Here is a 19,807-nt window from a genome sequence, read left to right on the forward strand (position 1 = left end):
TTCTCTAACATTAGGCCAAATCTGGGCTCCTTATGGAATGTAACAGTTCCCTAAACACCCTTTTTTCCTTAAGCAAGACTCCTTATCAAAGACTTAGTATGGAGTTGTCATTGTGAGTTGTCATAGTATGTGTGTTGTTGTGTCAAAGCACTACAAAATTGAGCTTTTCATAAAATGTACCTGCTGAAGGTACTGCACTATTGTTATTCTAACAACACTGCATTTCAGGAGCCCCCTTCTTTTACCATTCTTGCTTTATTCTTTTCGAAGTTTATCATGGGCAGGGAAACTAAAAAACAAAGTAAGAGATAGGGCTTGGGAAGCAGAGATAATAACATGCAGAAATGTAATTGTGCAAAGTTGGGAATAAACATGCTCTAATGCTGCTAGCTTTATCCACTGCTGCTTCTGCTGAGGAAAACAGTATATTGTAAAGGTAGGCATGAAACAGCGCCAGTGGTGGCCGTAATAAGCCTCAGGAGGAAGGTATAGGTGCACTGAGGAAATTTGAGGGGGTTGATCTCAGAACAGAAATGAGACTACGTTTTATATCCCATTGTTTGCTCACCCATTACGTAAATCGGCAGCAATGTAGAAAACCACACACACACATATATACATGTGTATGTTTTTTCTCTTTTTGTTTTTCCTAGATGCTAGAAATGACATACAGAAGGAAAGTAACTTAAAAGAACTCCTTAAAGAACTGCCTGAAGCTCATTACTGCCTGCTGAAGTATCTGTGCCAGTTCCTGATAAAGGTTGCTGAACATCATGTAGAGAACAGGATGAATCTCTGCAATCTTGCCACTGTGTTTGGACCGAATTGCTTTCAGTAAGTTGGGGCTTTTACTTTTCCTCTTATCTTGATAAAAAGCGTTATAGAGCAAATGACTGAAAATATAGCTGAGAACCCTATCTGGTCAGAATGATCAAGCAGGGGCAATGACTGGGGCTTCTTATTAATTTTTAGTACTAAGGCATTGTTTGCGCTTATTGGGGGCATTGTGGTGTAGTCCCGGTAGGCAGCTAAGTGCCGCACAGCCACTCACTCCCTCTTCCCAGATGGGACGGGGTGAAAATTGGAAAGGTAAAAGCATGAGAACTCATAGGGTGAGATGAAGACAGGTTACTAAGTAAAGCAAAAGCTGTGTGCACAAACAAAGCAAAACAATTCATTCACTCCTTCCCATCAGCAGGCAGATACTCAACCACATCCAAGAAAGCAGGGCTCATCACACATAATGGTATCTTGGGAAGACAACCACCACCACTCTGGACATCTCCCCCTTCTTCCTTCTTTACCCCAGCTTTTATTGCTGAGTATGGTATGTTGCATGGTATGGAATACCTCCTGGTATCAGGTCAGCCTGGATCACCTGTCCTGGCTGTGTCCCCTCCCACATTCCCACACACTGCTAACTTCCCCTCTGGCAGGGCAGCACAAGAAGCAAAAAAGTCTTTGGCTCTATGCAAATAATTCTCTGCAACAACCAGAAACATCAGTGTATTATCACCACTATTTTCAGAAAAAAATCCAAAACACAGCATTGTATGAGCTTGTATGAAGAAGTCTGTCCCAGCCAAAACGATGACAGGGTGTTGAGTTGCTCTCCTGTCTTCTTTTGCAGTGTTGCTAAACAGTTGGTCAGTTTTCTATTGCTGTGTTGACAGCAGATTGTATAAGAGCAAGGAGACTTGTGCTCATGCAACATTCTTCCTTTGCCATCAAATAATGTGGATGCTTCTCTGCAGAAAGATTTGAGAAAGGGTACCTGGGAGAAAAAAGGACTCATGCAGCAGTCAGCTGCTGTATGATTTCTAGATGGTACTACATACTCTCTGCAGATTTGCTCTTGTGATCTGATGTCTGATCTCAAGATGATGATGATTCTGGATTCTTTATCATTCTGGTATATTGTGAAACTGGTCTGGAGTTTATAAGGTTCCATTGGCCTTTTGAGACTTCTCAACTATATTCACTAGTTTTACTAGTTTCTTTCATGGAGCTAAGTTCCTTAAACCTTTGATAAAGATAACATGCCATTCATGCTAGTGGATCTAGCAGCAGTATTGGGAAGAATTACTTCCAAGTGTGAGAATGCCCTCGAACAAGATTGTTCCTGTTGAGTCACTGCAATGAGGTAGTCTGCCATTAGCATCTTTGTCCTGGCCTTGTCTGTAATACAACTGCTGGCTGGCATCCAAGACCTAAGACATGGGGGACACGTAAGGAGTTTAGTTTGGTCATCAGTCTTGAAAGATGCATGATACCTGCAAAAAAGAGGAGTATGGTCCTTGTAGCAAATGTCTGATTTGTACTGACCCTTGCAAAAATTTGTTCAAGAATGATGCTGCATTGCCTAATGAGACTTAGATTAGATTAATTGCCTAACAAGACTATCTCCCTAAGCTTCCTCCGTAGCCTCCAGAAATAGGCTTCTTTAAAGAGGGAGAAAACAGAAGGTTCATTGTCATCCTCCACAATGTGCTGTATCCTATGCAGTGTGCTCTAGGTGATCCTGCTTGGCAGGGGGTTGGACTAGATGATCTTCAGAGGTCCCTTCCATCCCTGCCAATTCTGTAAATGTAATATACTGAGCTAATTCCACATACCTAAGCTAGATGTAGCTTGTTCTCTTTTTAAAGGAACACATCTTTATCCATTGATAAGAGGGAGAACCTGCAGAGGTGAGATGTTCATACCAAAGCTTGTCCTTGTGTCTACACTTCCACCTCTTCTTAAGGTAGTTGCTCATAGAGGATGAAGGTGATTGCATCAGGATACAAACATTAAAGCATTTACTATCTTAGTAGAAAACCATAAAGCATATTATGAAGCAAAAAAAAATCTTCCTCTCCAAAAGAAAGAAAACTCAAAAGACCAAAGTATGTACAGGAATATACAAGTATGAGAGTTAGTAGAAACACAGTGCTGCAGATTTCTGACAAGAAGAAACAAACCAGTTTTTAAAGATCATATTTCTGTGGGCACTGTTATTTACATGGTGAGGTTTTAAAGTTTGAGAGTTTCTGTATAAATGTATTAGTGGACTTAGTTTTTCTCATATAGTCTATTTGTTCTTAAATCTAATGCCTAAATCACTGATTTAAACTCCCAAGTGGACATATGAATAATTTTAGCCTCCTCATCACTTGATTCAGAAAAGTTTTGAAAATCAGCTCTGCATACCTTTCGGTGTAGAATGCAGAGAGTTGCAGTTTGAAAATGCAATTGGCCTTCCAAGATAAAACCAAATCATACTTCCGAAGAGCACCATAATTGTTTCTTCAACTTATTTCTGCTCATAAGGTAGCATAGGAAAGATTTAACAGTTTCTGTAAGGTATAGGATCTATGTATAGGAGGAGAAGAATCATTCCATCACAGAGGATTGAGAAAGGCAGAGTTCACTGAAGATACAAGAGCTCTTGTGAATATGTGTGCAGCCAGCCCTGCAGCTGTGACACACATCAAAATGCTTGTGCAGCAAAAGAGGCAATGAAAGCAAGACTTGACACTTAACAAATAGGTAATGCATTTCTACAAGAGACGAATATTTTGGAGTGAGTGGATGTAGATTTTTGTTTAAACTAAGCTTCACTATCTGGTAATCCAGCTGTGGATTTCATCAGATCTTATCTGTTCAGAGTAATTCAGGATAATGGTCTAGACACCATTGTGAGCAACAATTGAAATACTGTTTTTTTCCCTCTGTTAATGAATGCATTCTTAAGTTGATGAAACTGATCAACTCAACAAAGATTTGACAGGAGGAAGAAAGAACTCACAGCACCCAACTTTTGGCATTGGTCTTAGCCAGCTGGTTAATCAGTCAGCCAGAGAGAGATCTTCTGAATGCAGTCCAGAGCTCCAGAGCAAGGCTGTCTGAAGTCTGCCTTGGCAAGGGCTGTCTTACCGCTGACTACAGGCAGCTCCTGGAGAAACTAGCTGCAGAAATTAAATATCAGCCGGTGGTTGAAGCAAACATTCCTTTCAGTTTGCATTCTTTGTTCAGAGCAGTGTATGGGGTGTTTTGCTGGGACAAGGAAACAAGGCTTAGCAGCCAGCTTGTCAGCAATTCCTCTGTTAACGTAGGAAGACCTGATATTTTTCTGTCAGTAGCTCACACATCCAAAATCAATGTCTATGTAGCTAATGCTCAGGGTCAGAAAGAATAAAGTTTATCTGCTGATAGTGAAAGATTGCTTTCTACAAGGTATTTTTTAGTGTCATTTTAACTATTTGGACATACTATTTCCTACTTGGTAACTGAAGCTGTTTTACAATTGAATAAATCTCCCTATTGAGCACCTCTGCAGACATTTAGACTTCATTTTAATTCCCTTCATCTCATTCCACTTCTCTATATCATGTCTCAGTGATTATTCTAATTTCCCAAACTTTCAACACTTATTACTTTTTATCTTATCCGTTACTTCTGCATCCTTGCTGTGTGATAAACCAAACTGGTTCTCTTCTAATTAAAGGTTAATGAAAGGTTATCTCATGTTTTCTGTATTTATAATGAATAGAAGAGGGGAAAAAATGACTATCTGCAGTCCTTGTAATGAAGTGCGGTGTAAGATATGTGAGAAAACATAAAGGGCAAGGTCAAACAGTTCAAAAAAGGAAAATATGATGATTTGAGATTCAGTGCATTGTTTTCTTCCAATTCAGATTTGTTCAGACCTACTGTGATGGAAGCCAAAGGTCAAGCACACAGAGAAATACAGCCCTTGGTAGACAACAAGCACGGAGGAACATAAATAGTTGGCTTTTCTGTTACCAGGCTAATCTGGGAAAGGTGATTTAAGTCCTCACTAATACAACTGTGTTTTATTCTAACAGAAATGAAGTGTGTTGTGAAGGTTTGTTCCATCACTCCAAAAGAGGCTGGCAGAAGCAAGTGTCTGGTTAAAATGATGCTGTTTTTTATCCAGCAGTTCTAGCTGGATGAGTACATAAAGGCCTGAGAGTTTTGTTGATTTGGGATCCAAAGGGAGAAGAAGCTTTAGTAATGAGGGGCTTTCCCCTAAACACTTTCTTGCAGAGTTAACCTGCTTGGTTATCCTCCCAGTCCCATTGCCATGGTTAGCAAGGAAGAAGGGGCACAAAGCACAGATTCTGGAACTGCAGCAGAGGGAAAATGCAGGGAACAGCTGTGCTTTGGGGGTGCTTCTTTCTCCAAGGTAGCTAACAGCAAAGTGAATGTTCCTTCCAAGTGATTCAACTCAAATGTGCTGCCTACAGTGCATCCACCAGCATTGCTTTTAGCGGCAGTAGGAATATAGGACAAGTTACTCTGCTTTGATGACAGAAAACTTACCTTCTTTTCTCCTACAGGGTCTTTTGTGAGGAGAAAATCTGAGGGAAGAGCTTTCTACATCTACCTGGCTTTTTTGTGTACTTCTTGCAGGTGTTTTCCACAACAAACAGCTTTCTGGCCTGGCGCAAGTCTGATTGTTATTGCTCAGAGCCACCAATCTCCCTTGTGCCACTAGGGAACAAGCTCCAATGTAAACAACAGGTTTCTTAGTGTTTCTCAGCTGGGAGCTGGCTTGGAGAAGCAGGTGATGTAGCTGTGATGCCAAGGGCAAGCATAAGAATAAATCAAGCTCTGCATCGTGTTGTTGATTAAGGCTTTATCCACTGATGAATAAGGCCAAATTTCCACTACCGCAAACCACTGAATTCCTCTTTCTGTATTTAAAAACACTGATGCAGCTGTATCTGTGATTGAGTAACGGTGGATCAGGCATGAACCTTGCAGCAAGGTGGATTTTATTTGCTTGTTGGTAGAACTGAAAGGGAAGCCAGGCAGGTAAAGCCAAATAACTCATCAAAATTTTGTGTTGAGTGAGGCTAATGAGGAATTTATTTTAGCATCTCTGAATTGAGTGCTTAGTTAGTAGTGATATATCTTCACTCATCTTTACATTTTTATATATATTTTGTTTGCTTGTTTTTGAAAAATTGTACAATGAAACGATAGCTTGAACTCATTTGACTTTGGAACCTAAAACCCCACCCTCTTTTGAGTTTCATAAATAGAAATTCATGACTACAGAATGTACTCTGCCCTGTCCTCTTATGACTAAAACTGAAATTTTGTTCTGGTTTAGTGAGGGAAATCAGAACCAGCAAGAAATTCTTAGTATTCTGCAAAACTGCAAAAAAAATCAAGCTCCTTAAAAAAGATAAGAATGTTATGATCATGCTGTTGTGAGGCACTGAAGATGTAAGCTTAGCACATCATTATTTTAAATAACGGGTAACAGTTTCCCCTTCCCATTTCATCATTATTATTGCTACAGCTGAGACTTGCTGCCTGCCTTATTTCATGTCCCCTTCACTATCATACTTGTAATTTTCCACTATTGGCTAAGAAGGAGGTCATTGATCCTTATTTACTACTTAAAAGGAGTAAACAATGTATTTCTTTATAAATTGAGACAGTCAAGGGCAGCATCCTGTCTCGCCAGTAAATCAATGGAAATTTCTAGTTAGTGGTGGTGCACTCTCAAATTAGTATCAGTAGTTGCATGTGGTTAGATGAAACTTGTCATCCTGAAGGCTATCCAAAAATTTTCCTAAGTTTTATATAGAAAACTTTGCATGTTTTAGCTTTGTTTTTTCAGTGGAATGTGGCAGCTGTTAAGACTGGCACTTGTTACCCAGCAGAAGATTAGGAAAGGAAGATCAGTATTTGAACTAGCTGAAAGTGCTGGAGGAATTTAGAAACATAACTAGGGTCTGATCCAAAACGTGTTAACTCTGACAAGTATCTTTCAGGCAACAAACTTGATAAGAGGGCTGGGAAGGCATGTCCTATGAGGAAAGGCTGAGGACACTTTGGTTGTCTAGTCTGGAGAAAAGAAGGCCTACTTTTACTACAGTTTCCAAGCTGCCTACTGTGACTGTAATTTCCTGATGAAAAACGAAGCTCTTCATGGAGCGAAAGGCTTTAAACATGAAATAAGCCAATAATCAAGTCTGTGCAGCGTCATCACTCTTAACTGCTTCGCATTACCTGCTCTACCTGCATTTTGCCTTACACGTTTCCTGCAAGTATCGTAGACAGAGGTGGAATTACTGAGTTGATTTAGGCTCCTAAATCTGATGTTACAGACCGTAATCTGGAACAGATTGCAAAAGATAATTAGTTAGGTGCCTGGTGGGATTTTCCAGTGTCTCGGAAACGAGGACACTTCTGCAAATTCTCAGTAGTGACATATGACCTTGCATTTGCTTTGAACTGGTGAGACGTAAGTTTGTAAATGATGCAGAGCCTGTAAATGACTCATGCACACTGAAATGAACACCTCCCTCAACTCAGTGTTGCCGTGTCTTTAGCCGCCTGTTAGCTTCTGATCTTGCAGAAGAGTCAGCAGATGTGAATACCTGCCTGTTTTCAGCTGTACCAGTTTGTAGTCCAGTCTGTTAAGACAAATTGCTTTCATCAGCTGTTACCTTACCTGATTAAAGTACAGGGCTAAGCTGTGGACCTGAGCTCACATCTGTTACAGACACAGTAACATTTATCTGGAGGGACAGAGCAGACTGACAGACATTGTAATCTCTTAAAACTACTGCAACCCTACTCTCAGAATATTCAGTTGTGCAGTTGAGGGGCTTGTGGGCACCTGAGGTACTAAGGAAAACATTTTGCAAGGGCTGGAGAAACAACAACAACCAACCAACCAAACAAACAAACTGTAATGTTCTCTGGCTTCTGAGACCCTTTATTTCTTCTAGGATCCCCTAGAAGATTGGTAAGTTTACTTTGTGGTGCTCCTTTATAAACAGTGCCGTACCAGCAGGAAAAGTAGCAGTCAGACAAGACAGCGTACAGCCCTCATTGTGTTTTAAGTTAGGATTATGGTGCTGTCATTCCACCCAGGCTATGGCTGCAAAGACACTTAAGGAAATGGCAGTGTGCATTCTTCATCTTAGACAGGGTGGGGTTGAGCAGCACTGGGAGTTCATAACGAGATGCACTACTTCACCTGGAGATAGCTGGTTCTCAGCTGTGACTTGGAGCTGTCAGCAGTTGCTGCCTGGGGAAATCAGTTCAGTGATCTCAATCCAACTCATTATAGGCAGGTGATTACATCAGAAGTCCTCCCGGCTCTCGTTTCTGCTTGAAGCAAGGTTCTCAGGTATGGTGACTGGCGACGGAACCCTGTGGTGATGCCTGTCTCTTTCTGGATGGCAAGTGGATTCTGGAGATTCAATCTCTCCTAAGTACGCTACACATTTAGCCTGTTACAGCTTGCTTACAGGGTCCCCGAGCTAAATTCATTTAACTAATGCAGGAAATGTAAGTAATTCTTTCACACTTAGCTAATTTGACTTCAGGTCAATTCAGTTCTGAATAAGAGTTGTGACATGGGTCTTTGAAGTGGTTTAACTAGTCTGAGACTAATTTTCTTGAGCATCCACATGGAAGTAGACGTACCATTGACTTAAAGTGGTCTGGAAGAACCCAGAAAACAAGTGAGCACCGGTCTGCATGCACATGAGTGGCACAAAGCTGTGGTGGATGGGTGAGCAGGCATAGGAGGGCACTGTGCAGAATGTGAACTACAGGTTATGTCTCCCTTCTGGAAAGTGTGTTTTTGGTGTAGAAGCTCTTGTTCTACTGCTGCTGTACTTTGTGTGATTCTGGTACTGAAGTAGTTTGTACGTGGCTGTAAGGTGATCACGTCCAACCTTTGAGCATTTTGTGACCAGAGTAAATTGTGCATTTAACTCAATAGGCAGCACAATTAATTAACGTGCAAATCAGACATGAAGGAGCCATTGCTATGAACACAGTTATGTTGAAATGCTTTTACAAGGTGTTTCCAAAAGAACGTGAGAAAGTGTCCAGGGACAAGGATGTGAATCATGGAAGTGTTATATGAGATTTTCTCATAGAACTGGTTTTTTTTTCCTATTGATCTGAAGTGAAACTTGTACATTTCATAGCTTTTCAGACTAAGCAAAACTGAAGATTTTTTACATACAGTTTCAGAAAAGTCCAGTTGGACTTTTGCATACAGTGTGACAACAGATGGGTTTTAATTTCTATGAATATGCAAGTTGGGTGCGTGCTTATAATCTAAACTTCTTAACTATGCTGAGCTGCAGATTTATTGCAAGGAAAAGGTCAGCGTGGATAGCTCAAAGAATATAATAATCCTTGCCACAGTGGAGGTCTAATAGCAGCAACTGAAGGAAAAAATAAACAAGAAATTTTATAAAATATGTGGACCAGTTTTAGTGACAGAATGGCAATAGATGATTTACTTTATCTGCTGTTAAAGTAAAGCAAATCATGCTGTCCTACTTGGTTACATTCAGAGAGGGAATGTAATGGTTTTTTTTTTTTGTTTGGTTTGGTTTGGTTTTGCTATAGGAAGCATTGGCTATAGCTCCTAGCAAATGTAGTTTAAGTCAAAATTCTGCCCTAAAATTCTCTGAAGCTATCTGGAGTCATTTTTTGACTTGAGATCATTGGATTATGTTTTCCAGCCATTTCCTAGAAAAGAGGTTCATAGGGTTGCCAGGCTTATGTTAGCGTTGTCCTGTTTTGGAGAAACACATCAGGAAGGTGAGAGTTGAGATTTTCCTGAATCAAGCAAACTGTGCTCAGCCAACTCCAGAGAACACACAGTCCTGTTACATGCTTACACACTTTCTTTTATTCAGGACCATTACTATTTTCTAGTGAATATATGACATTCTTAAAAGTGAGTTGGATCCATGCTTATCCAGCCATAGAAATTTTCCCATTTTTTTATGTGATCTGAGGTCAGGTTCTACACTAATGGAGTCAGCTGATTTAAGGCTCCTGAAACTGACCCATTTTACAGCTGGCAATGGTTCTGCCACATAAAATAGTTCTGATCATTTAACCTTCAGGTCCTGCAACTCTGTTAAGTATATTGGATGTTGAAAATGACATCAGTAAAGATCCTCCTCTAGAGTTTACACAGATACGCTCTGCTGCGGTAGGATCCTCTCCCTCTTGACAGGTAGATGCATTGCAGAGAGTAAAGTATTGAAAAGGATCAGTAACATGCAAACCCTACAAGAAGGCCTTTTTTTGATGGAAGGTTTCTGGGAGTATCTGCTTTCAGAGACTTTTTACTAAATTAACATTTGGGTCCAATAAGCAATAAGTACAGTTTTACAGCAGTAGCCAGTTATTTGTTAATTTGCTGAATACAGTAAATAATTAATTTCAAGTTATATCTCTATAAAATAGTTCAGATGGCATTTGTTTAATTTTGGGGGAGTTAGGTTGTTTTTCCTCTCATAAAATTGTGTAGACGTTCTCAGCCAAAAAATACTTGGAATGTTTTTCTGTTGTGTGTTTCTTGTTTTGTTTTGTTTTGTTTTTTTCTCACCTGCTTTTTCCCTTTAAATTATTTCTGGGTTTTCTCTACCTCTTGATTTTCAGTTTCTGCCACCTTATAATTCTTTATAGAATTCACATCATTGTGGCCATTTCATGGGTCACTGAGAGCAGAGTACATCTGCTGGGAATGCTGTACTACAGGAAATTCTGTATGATTGGAGAAATATTTTAAATGCTGAAGGAGATTCTTCAGAGAGCCTACTTTTACATTAAAACAGAATTTAAATATGTTTTGGGCTCAATAAAACATGCAAAACTCCTACATTCCAACAGATGATCATTAGATGCTTATTAATTGGGTGCTCAGTTGTGAGTTGTGTTTTTTTTAACCACATGACAGGGTTGCCATCTCCATGTTTTAAAAATCTTTTTGAGTTATTAGTCTACAAAACAAATAGCAAGTCAGAATTAGATGAAGAAATGTGATATATGTCATGGTGTCACCTTAAGCTATAGAGATCTTGCTTAGCATTTCCTTTTAGTGTGCTGCTCAGCATGTGGGTTTTCTTTTTTTTTTTTTTTTTGACTCATCATATACCTTAGAGATCATCACTGATCACTTTTTCAAGGAATATGACTCTTCCCAGTAACAGTTCAGAGAATTTAAATGCCTCATGGTGTCTGTGCCACAGTCATCAACCCAACTTTCAGCAAGGTTAGTGGTATCTCATGTGGTCGTTTCCTCAATTAGATCTTTGCCTAGACTTTGTGGAGAAGATAATTTGACCAACAGATACAGTATTTAATATTACTAGGAAAAACTAATAGTTGTTACCACCATAGCTATGATCCTTCTTTCCCAGACAGTTTTGCGTGTCTGCTAGCTAGCCTGTGTCCACGATAAAAACATTACAGAGATGCTGTGTGAGAACAGTTCACTCTTAAGTATCTAATACTCTACTTCATGTTCCATCCAACTTTAGTGTGCCTTCTGGATTTGAAGGTATAAAAGAACAAGAGATCTGCAACAAGATAATGACTAAAATGCTGGAAAGTTACAACACCTTGTTTGAATCGGAAGGCTTGAAGAAGGAAGAAGAAAAGCCGGTATGTGAAGAGCTATCAAGAATTATTTTGGTAAAAGTGAGTATCTCTAATATTGCACTTTTGTATAGCAAATCAATAGTGCAGACTTATTACAGCTTCAATTCAGAAATCTTTTAGATAAGTGGGAAGCAGGCGCTGTAACAATAATGTTCTTTGTTATTGATCTACAGCTTTACAAATCGATCCTACTAATAGGCTAATTTTCATTACTAGTTGATTGAGGAAAACACTGTCTGTGTTCCTGAGTCATTTAGTTGTCTCCCAAAGGCCCTGAAATCCTTTTTTTGATACGCCTCAGGCTTCTTGTAGCTGCATCGTTGGTACCTACTTGAAAGATGAAGAGTGTTTAATAGTTCTAAGGCTGTATTATACTCAAAATCTTAGTGATAACATCCCTGGTTCAAGATCCAGGAATGCAGCAAACTTGTCTGTGAAGAAGGTCTGGTCTGCAGATGGGAGTCTCTGTTCCTTTGATAAAGGAACAGAGGCTCCTTTGTTTCTTCGTAGTGCTGGTTTTAATACTGTACTTGCTACAAGGTCTTGCTTGATCTGACCTTGGAGGGAGAACTTGCCCAGGTGCCTATTTTTCCATCTTTACACATCTCTGGTCTGGCATACCTAAAGCCTCATACGTATTCAGTAGTGGAGGCTGAGCCTGCAGACGGGCTCCTCTTCTGGATCCATGCAGTAACTTGCTTCCACTCCTCTGTGTGGCTCAAGTTGCTGCCTTTATCCTGATGCAGGTTAGATACCAGGCCTACCTCAGAAGTGGCCATGCTAGATAGGCATGTGTTGTGGTTTAAGCCGGCAGGCAGCTAAGCAGCGCACACTCAGCGGGATGGGGGAGAGAGTCAAAGGAAGAAAAATAATGTAAAAGAGTAAAAGTTCAAGGTTTGAGATAAAGGTAGCTAAATAAGACAGAAAAGGAAGATAAAATAATAATAAAAGAATATACAATGCAGTTGCTCACCACCCAATGACTGATGCCCAGATCATTCTTTCTCCCTGAAGTCTCTGCTGCCTTCACGTCATCCACTTTCAACCATGGTTTTTAAAGCCAACTCAGTCATGATTTTGGAGCAAATACCCAGAAACGTGCCATCCCTATATTGGAAAGTACTTCCTCTCATATGCCTGATGAAGTTTACCAGCTTCATGAACTTATGCATCTCCTGACACCTCAGGAGCTGGGTATCTTAAGATTTTCACTTGCTCTTGGAAAAATCCACTGACTTAAATGCCAGAAGTAATGCTCTTTTAAATTGGAAACAAAAATGCGGATCTTGCAGATAAAGCCGTGAAAGCATGTACTTCTCTTTGAGCAGTGTGTTAGAAAGGAAAAACAGAACTTAAGTGGAGCAAGTTGCATCTTGTTTACCATGTTGGTCATAGCTAGGGGAAATCCATAATGCTACAGACTTCTAGAAGGAGTGAGAGTCAGGTACAGGTTGTGGCATCTTAGAGAAAATCTGTTTTAAAGGAACAAAAAGTTAATTTTAGAGATGGGGAAAAGAGATTCTGATTTTGTAGGTGTGTTAGCTGAATTATCTTTTTTGCTGTGTTTATGAACTTAGGAGGTGCAGGTTACATCACACCAGTTATATCTCCTCTTTCAAAAATTGCTCACTCATTGGGAAAGACAAGTTGTGCCAGGTAAAGTGATTTCTTAGCCTGTTTTCTCACTGGATCATAGTTCAGAAAGTAAGAGAGCAGAAATTTTCTGCAAGTTGCCTTCCAGTCCCTGCTTTGTTCCCAGGACTGTAAAACATCCTCTCATTCGTTGCTCAGGCATACGTGTATGGTAAGATTATAGTTATGGTGGGGAATTTTTCTTTGGAAACCTCTATTTAGAAACAAAAAAGTGCCATTTTTACAAAACAACTTTTATCTTGGAACAGATTTCATTTCCCTTGGAAATTGAACTAATTCCTGATTTCTTGCCTAGAATGGCTTCATTAGATTCTTACTCCGCTTAGTAGAGTGAGATCCACAAGATCTTCTAGGCAGGTGGCTAGCAGGTAGAAATAAAACACGTACTTCCTTCAGAAACACACATATTTATGGGAAATTCCTTCCCTAAAATAAACTTGATTTTTTTTATTCCAAAACAGGATAAATATATTTAAGTATAGCAGGTCTCATTTGTAGCCAGCTATCATTACAATTTCTATGACTTTTTTCCAAGCTACAGTTTGATTTTCAGATCCGTTGAAGGTCTGAAAGACTCTCAGTCTGTTGATTAATAGGATCTGCTAGTTAGAAATGGGTGGGGAAGTGGATTAAGTGTTCTGATTAGCTATCTGCTCAGTGTTGTCTTTTTCTGATTTGGAAGGACCATAAATATTTTTTTTTCGGGCAGAGTCAGGTGTGAACTGTTTATTCTTTAGGTATATCTGAACTGCTCTGTATTTATCACATTTTAAGTTTCAGTGGAGCATTATAAAATGTTTATGATTTGCTTTGGAGAACAATTCCAAGAGCATTTAGTTATAGTCCTGATTGATTTTTGTGGCAGTGAACTGAGTGATTACTCAGGTAATTAAAGACAGTCAGTTTTGAGTTGCAGTACAGATTATTTTTTTCGTCTTGATTTAAGAAACCTACAGTAAAAACAAAAATAATCATTCTGGACTAGGACTTTTATTTTCCAAAGAATATAAAGTGTTTTTCAAACTGCAATTACATGTAGTCCTATATTGTACAGCTAGACAGTGTTGTACTGTTACAACTGCAATAAAACAGAACCTTTGAATAACATTGGTAATGTTATTCATTAATGATCAAAGATAAGCAGTGAAGAGGATTTGGTTTGAGTTCCAGAGGCCAGGACAGCCTGGACAGGCAAAGAATTATGAGACTCTTGAGAGATTTCTGGAATTACTGCCTTCGCTGGTTCCAGGTAAAATGTGCCATCTTTAATAGTATAATGCTTTTTAGGTCAGTATTTTAGAGCCCTTGCCATGCAGGGCTACAGGGTTGTGCTTCTTTTGGCTTTTTCTTTCTCTGCTTTTTCCCTCCAATGCCTTCTTGACAGAGCTTTGTTAGTTTTAAGAACCAGTCAGCTGAGATCACATACTTGTTTGCACTGAGAAACAAGTACCAATATACTGAGGACTTAATACTGCTCCTGCCTCGATTACATATTTGGGAAAGGAATGCAAAGGGCTTTCCCCTTCTTTCCCTATTGGATAGTAGAACATGTAGCCCTGTTCAACTGATGCAGAAGAGAGAGTAAGTCCGTTTATAAAATTGAATTTCTAACATTAAAATTAAAGTTAAAAATTCAAGTAAAATTATAAAGGTACAATTTTAACATTCTGAATGTAATCAAAGTACTTTTGCTGGCCTCTGAACAGGGGGATTTCACTCCCTGAAGAGCTAAAGAAATTAGTCTCTTTGGCTTTTGCAAAAATTAATAGTTTCAAAACAACACAAGTAACCTCTTGCATTTTTATCCAGTTTGTTCCCAGCCTTCTAACAGAAGTAGCCACTTAAGTTGAGAGGTTTAGTTGTCAAAACAGATCTTTCTTACTTGAAATGACAGCAAAAATGCATGCACTGTGTTCTGCAAGCCTGCTGTTAGATTTTTAAGGAGGCAGGCAAGCCACCACCACATGTAGATACATCTGATGGTGCTTGGTGGGTGCAAAACATGTGGTGCCCAACCCAGCCAGGCAAGCCCCTAAGTGTGGATTTTATAGCAACGAGAATGGTCCAGCTGCCTTCAGGCGCTGTTTTGAAGTGGAGTGCTTGCTTGCACGTTCAGTTGAACACTCAGATTGGATCATTCAGGTCTTGGTAGGATTTGAGCCCTTCATCCCTGGGAAGAGATAGAAAAGGGAGAACAGTCAAAAAGTTCTCCATCGTGGCTTGACTTTGCTCTCTTTACAGGCAGTGGTAAAACTCCATTTCCACTAGGCACTTCTGAAAGCCATGGTGTTTCTGATTATTTCCTCAGATATGTAAAGAAAGAACTTTACTAATAAACGTTTCCTTCCCCTTTCCTCAGTTGTTTTCACTTAAATACCATAGCATGAGGATCTAATCCCTTGACAAGATTTAGGAGAAAATGCTGAAAACACACTGTGGTGGGTGTGCTCCCCCACTCTAAGTAGTCACCCTTCCCTGTGACCTCAGTGCTCTGGCCCTGTGGTTATGCATGCAGCAGACATGAGAGTGATCCCTTGTTTATATCAGGAAAATGGCATCTGCTTCTAATCCATGTTATACTGCCCTGGCTAAGCCTGCAGGGTCTAGATAGTTTCCTTTATGCTTCTTTCATGCGTGGGACCATTTTAGCATCGTATTAATGGCTGGTTTTCAGTACGACATTAGCTCCTTCTCTTCAGAAGGCACAGGGAACTGATCTCCTTTGAAAATCCTTCCTGAAGGCCTCAACAAATGCTACTGTTTCATTTGGTGTTCCCCTTTTTTTGAACGAGTCACACCAGTTCTCTCACCAGTTTTCTCCTGCCTGAGCCAGAGTGCACCCAAGTGTCCGAGTGGGTTCAAGCAAGAGAAAGATGGGTGGAAAGCAAGTGAGGATAAAGGACACCTGTGGAAATCTGTCTCTGCTTTGCTGTTTAGTATTCCTTCAGATAGTATTCACTTCACAGTTGTCCACCCGTGAGCAGATGGGCATGTTTATAGGAAGGGTATATAGTGATTCAATCTAAATGACATTTTAAGACGTGAGCTGACAGGAAATGAGCAATATGAGACTTGCAGGGGAAAGTTTATAAGCCTCCAAACCTTTCACCTATAGGAGATTGTCGAATCTCAAGTGAGGTGGACTGCTCTGTTTAGGCTGTAAACAGAAAGCAAGTGAAAAATCAGATCATCCTCAAACAATGCCTTGTGTAACTTTGGTATAATCTTCCACTGCTTCTAACTCCGCTGTTTTTGACAACTCTGGATATGTAATATTAGAATACTTCTGCTCTTGAAGGTCATTAAAGCATTCACTAGATTATAAATCTGTCACTTGTGGTGGTTACTAAATACAGTACTGAATATTTACACAAATGATGTTAATGTTGAACCCTATAAAGTAAAAAATAATAATAATAATGCTGGTATCTCTTTAGCTGGAACTTCACCGACAATATTTTCAGTTTAGTACTTTGTGAGAAAATAAAATTGCTAAGCTTTTGTACATTTAAAGGGAATAGGGGCATATAACAATTGTCTCTTTCTGTCCTGCTGTCTATATTTCTAGTATACTAGAATTCCTTCAAATCCAGCTGGTAGTGGTGATGTTTAGGAACTTTGCTTTTGCTCTCTGACAGTGCTTTGCTTAAACAAATACTCAGTGATAATAACATTGCCCCTTGATAATACCACATAATCAAAGTGTAGAGCAAATAGGATCCATATGTGTATGTGTGTTCACATCTGTATTTGCACGTGTTTTGTTTGAAATGTTTTTCATTCATTGTCTGTTTATTTTGGGGGGAAGCAGTTTAGCATTTGAGAGCAGTCCCTCTCAGTCAGTACAATATCCTTAGAAAGGGAAGCATCAAAGACGTACCAGGAAACAAGATACAGTAAAAATAAGCATGGGAGCCTCTCCTTTAGCCAAATATTTCTGAGCAACCTTACCGTACCAGGGGGAAAAATGGTTTGGTAGAAGGATGAGAATTTTCTTTCTAAGACGCATCTCTCAGTTCCTCCTGTTCATGTTCCCCAGTGTTTATTTGGTTGCTCGTGAATTAGTTGTTCAATTAATCAGGTTGCATGAAATAATAAGCATTGTGCCCGCTCTGTAGAAATCGGCAGTGTTAATGCTGTCTTTGTAACAACAGCACATTGTAGGCACTCAAAATTATTCCAAAGTGCTGGGATTCAAGACATTTTGCAGCCTGTGTTTTAATTCATACTGGTGTCTGCCGTTAGCTTCATCTGCGATGCTTTCAGGGTGGGAACTTCAGAAGAGCTCAGCACAGAATTAATTCTTTTTCCCATTATAACCGATTAATGAAATGCTCATTGACTTCGATGTAAATCCTTTACATTCTTTATAAGTCCTCCTTTGAATACTATGAAGATCGCAGTTTGTCCATGAGAAACTGCTTGGCATACATTGGTGCAGCTATAAGTCTACTGCTTTGCAGGATTTTTGGTGCCCTAAAACTTATGTATAATAAGCAGGGCTCAAGGCAGTCTGAGAGCAACAGGAGGCTGTGGTGCAAGGGACACAAGGAGACAGGTGCTCTATATGTGTCTGAATATGTACGCTCTTGAAAATCTGATCTATCCATCAGATCCCAGCACCATTTGGCCATAGTTACGAATGGTGAACATCTCAGTTTCAGTAATAGCAAAGGGCTCTGTCCTCTGCATGTTGGAAATCTTACAGTGGCAAACAGAATAATATGGAGACACTTAGGACTCTCTAGTTTACTGCCACATCAGATCCCTTTCAATAGTAACATTACTGAATTCTATGTGTGAAAAAACGATTTTCTTTCTTCATGATTTTTAGATCAGAAATGTAGCTTAGCTTGTCTTGAGTTAAAACTCAGTTAAGACTGAATTAAAGGAACTGTAATATGAGATGGAGATCTGGTGAGCCTGGGTTTCTGCCATAGCTAGGTCATGTTTTTCTTTTAGATCACGCTTTTTTCTATTTATGAATAACATTACAGTAAATAGATAAATCAGACTCTAGTTTTCAAAATTGCCAGGGAGAATAGAATGTTCTTCTGGAACTGCTCTCAGCTCTGTTGTTACTGAGCGCACACATTGGGTACACCCAGCAAGACAGCAGCGTTGCTGTGTCACTTTGTAAATGTTTATTTTATTTTTTTATCTTAAATTCTTCTGCACATTCCTTATGGGTATCTCAGCCATGACGAGCTGTGGACATTAACCTGTTACACGGCACCTTAACTCAGCCAGCTAACACATGACAGGGACTTACAAATCCTGGGGATGGGCATGAAAGATTAATGCTTTCACACAGTGAAGTCTGTAACCTTTTCACACATTCTGGGATTATATTTGATCCCACCATTACCAGTGTAACTTTTTGCAGCATTCACTAACCAGTCCTTCTGGACTGCCAGAGACATGTTTTCCTTTTCTTTGAAAATACCATGATATTCCACAGATGTAGTTGCCAATATTGAGGTATATCACAGGGTTATTGCTATGTTTGTCATTTCCTTTTTTATATTGTGGTCCTCTCTAAAAATAATGGATTTATGTGTCTCTCTGTTGCTCTCATACCAAGACCTTTGTACGTGTTTCATAGCCATAATTGCAATAAGTTAAGGTTGTACTGAAGCACAACAGAGTAACCTTTAGCAGTTTATTAAGAGATTTGGTCTCAGGTAAAAGTTCATATATATAAATAGTCTTGGGAGAACAAAAGGAAATGAAAGGGGAACTGAATAGGGTATTAGTTTCATATTGAAAAGCAATGATGTGTTTTTTGCAAAGTGTGAGACTTTGCTTTTTATTACTTCTGTCTCGAACAGCTCTGCTGAATTGTGGTTATTAAAGTATAGTGTAAACGATATTGAGGTAGAACAGCAGATAGATACTGAGTCAGTTGTACTTTTCTTCCTATATGTCAGTAGCAACCAAGGTAAAAATCCAATATGTGATATTAGATGTTTCATCCTTCGTTATGTTCATCTTTTATCCTTAGATAAAAACATGTTTTACAGCTTTGCTAACATTGTTTCTCCTTCTAACAAGGGTGTTTTCATCACTTTCTGGATACAAAATTGAAAGAGTATTTAAAGCATAGTAAAAATAATTTTATTTTTTTTAAGTCATTGCTCACGTTATATCATTGTCTGCATTTTTCCTGGAGGTATTTGTGCAACTGAACGATGAGTCTGAGTTAATGCCTGAATTAAAATTAGTCATTCTGTCCAGTTAGCATTCATGAAATTATCTATGACCACAAGAATTAGAAAATGCCTTTGAAAATCCCCATGGCATGGGCACCACAACTTTAGTCTTAAAAGTATAAATTATTTGGTACTTCATGTGGTTTATGGAGCCTTAACTAACCGTGAGCTCTTTTGCATGGTTGGGAAGAGATTTCTTATTTTCTTGCTTTGTGAGTAGGAGGAAGAGCAGCTCTGTAATTGCTATGGCTCTCTTGCATGTGTTGGCACCCTTGACAGCACTACTGCTTGTCACATCTGAGCTGCCATGCTCCAGAAGAATTTTGTGCAAGGAACAGCAGTGGTTTGGGTAATATTCCCCGCTCCGATGTCAAATGAAGGGAAAGACAGGGACTCTGAAGTTCATTCTTTCTTCTGGACTGCCCCATGAACAACACTGGTACATGCTTTTTTTCATACATGTAGCTTAGGGAGGAATTGCAGGTACTGGC

The 19,807-nt window shown here is 39.4% G+C and overlaps 1 protein-coding gene across 3 annotated transcripts in view; it reads left to right on the top strand.

Annotated features, from left to right (window-relative positions):
• The window catches only part of FAM13A (family with sequence similarity 13 member A), a 127,685-nt gene that overhangs the window by 14,953 nt on the left and 92,925 nt on the right, over nucleotides 1-19,807 (top strand). For all 3 annotated transcript variants that reach the window (XM_084286695.1, XM_084286696.1, XM_084286697.1), the window contains exons 4-5: nucleotides 654-834; nucleotides 11,331-11,490. In XM_084286695.1, the coding sequence (XP_084142821.1) occupies nucleotides 654-834; nucleotides 11,331-11,490 (341 nt within the window). The remainder of the gene's footprint in view (nucleotides 1-653; nucleotides 835-11,330; nucleotides 11,491-19,807) is intronic.

This window comes from Netta rufina, assembly GCF_964035555.1.
Source record: "Netta rufina genome assembly, chromosome: 4".
Lineage (NCBI taxonomy): Eukaryota > Metazoa > Chordata > Aves > Anseriformes > Anatidae > Netta > Netta rufina.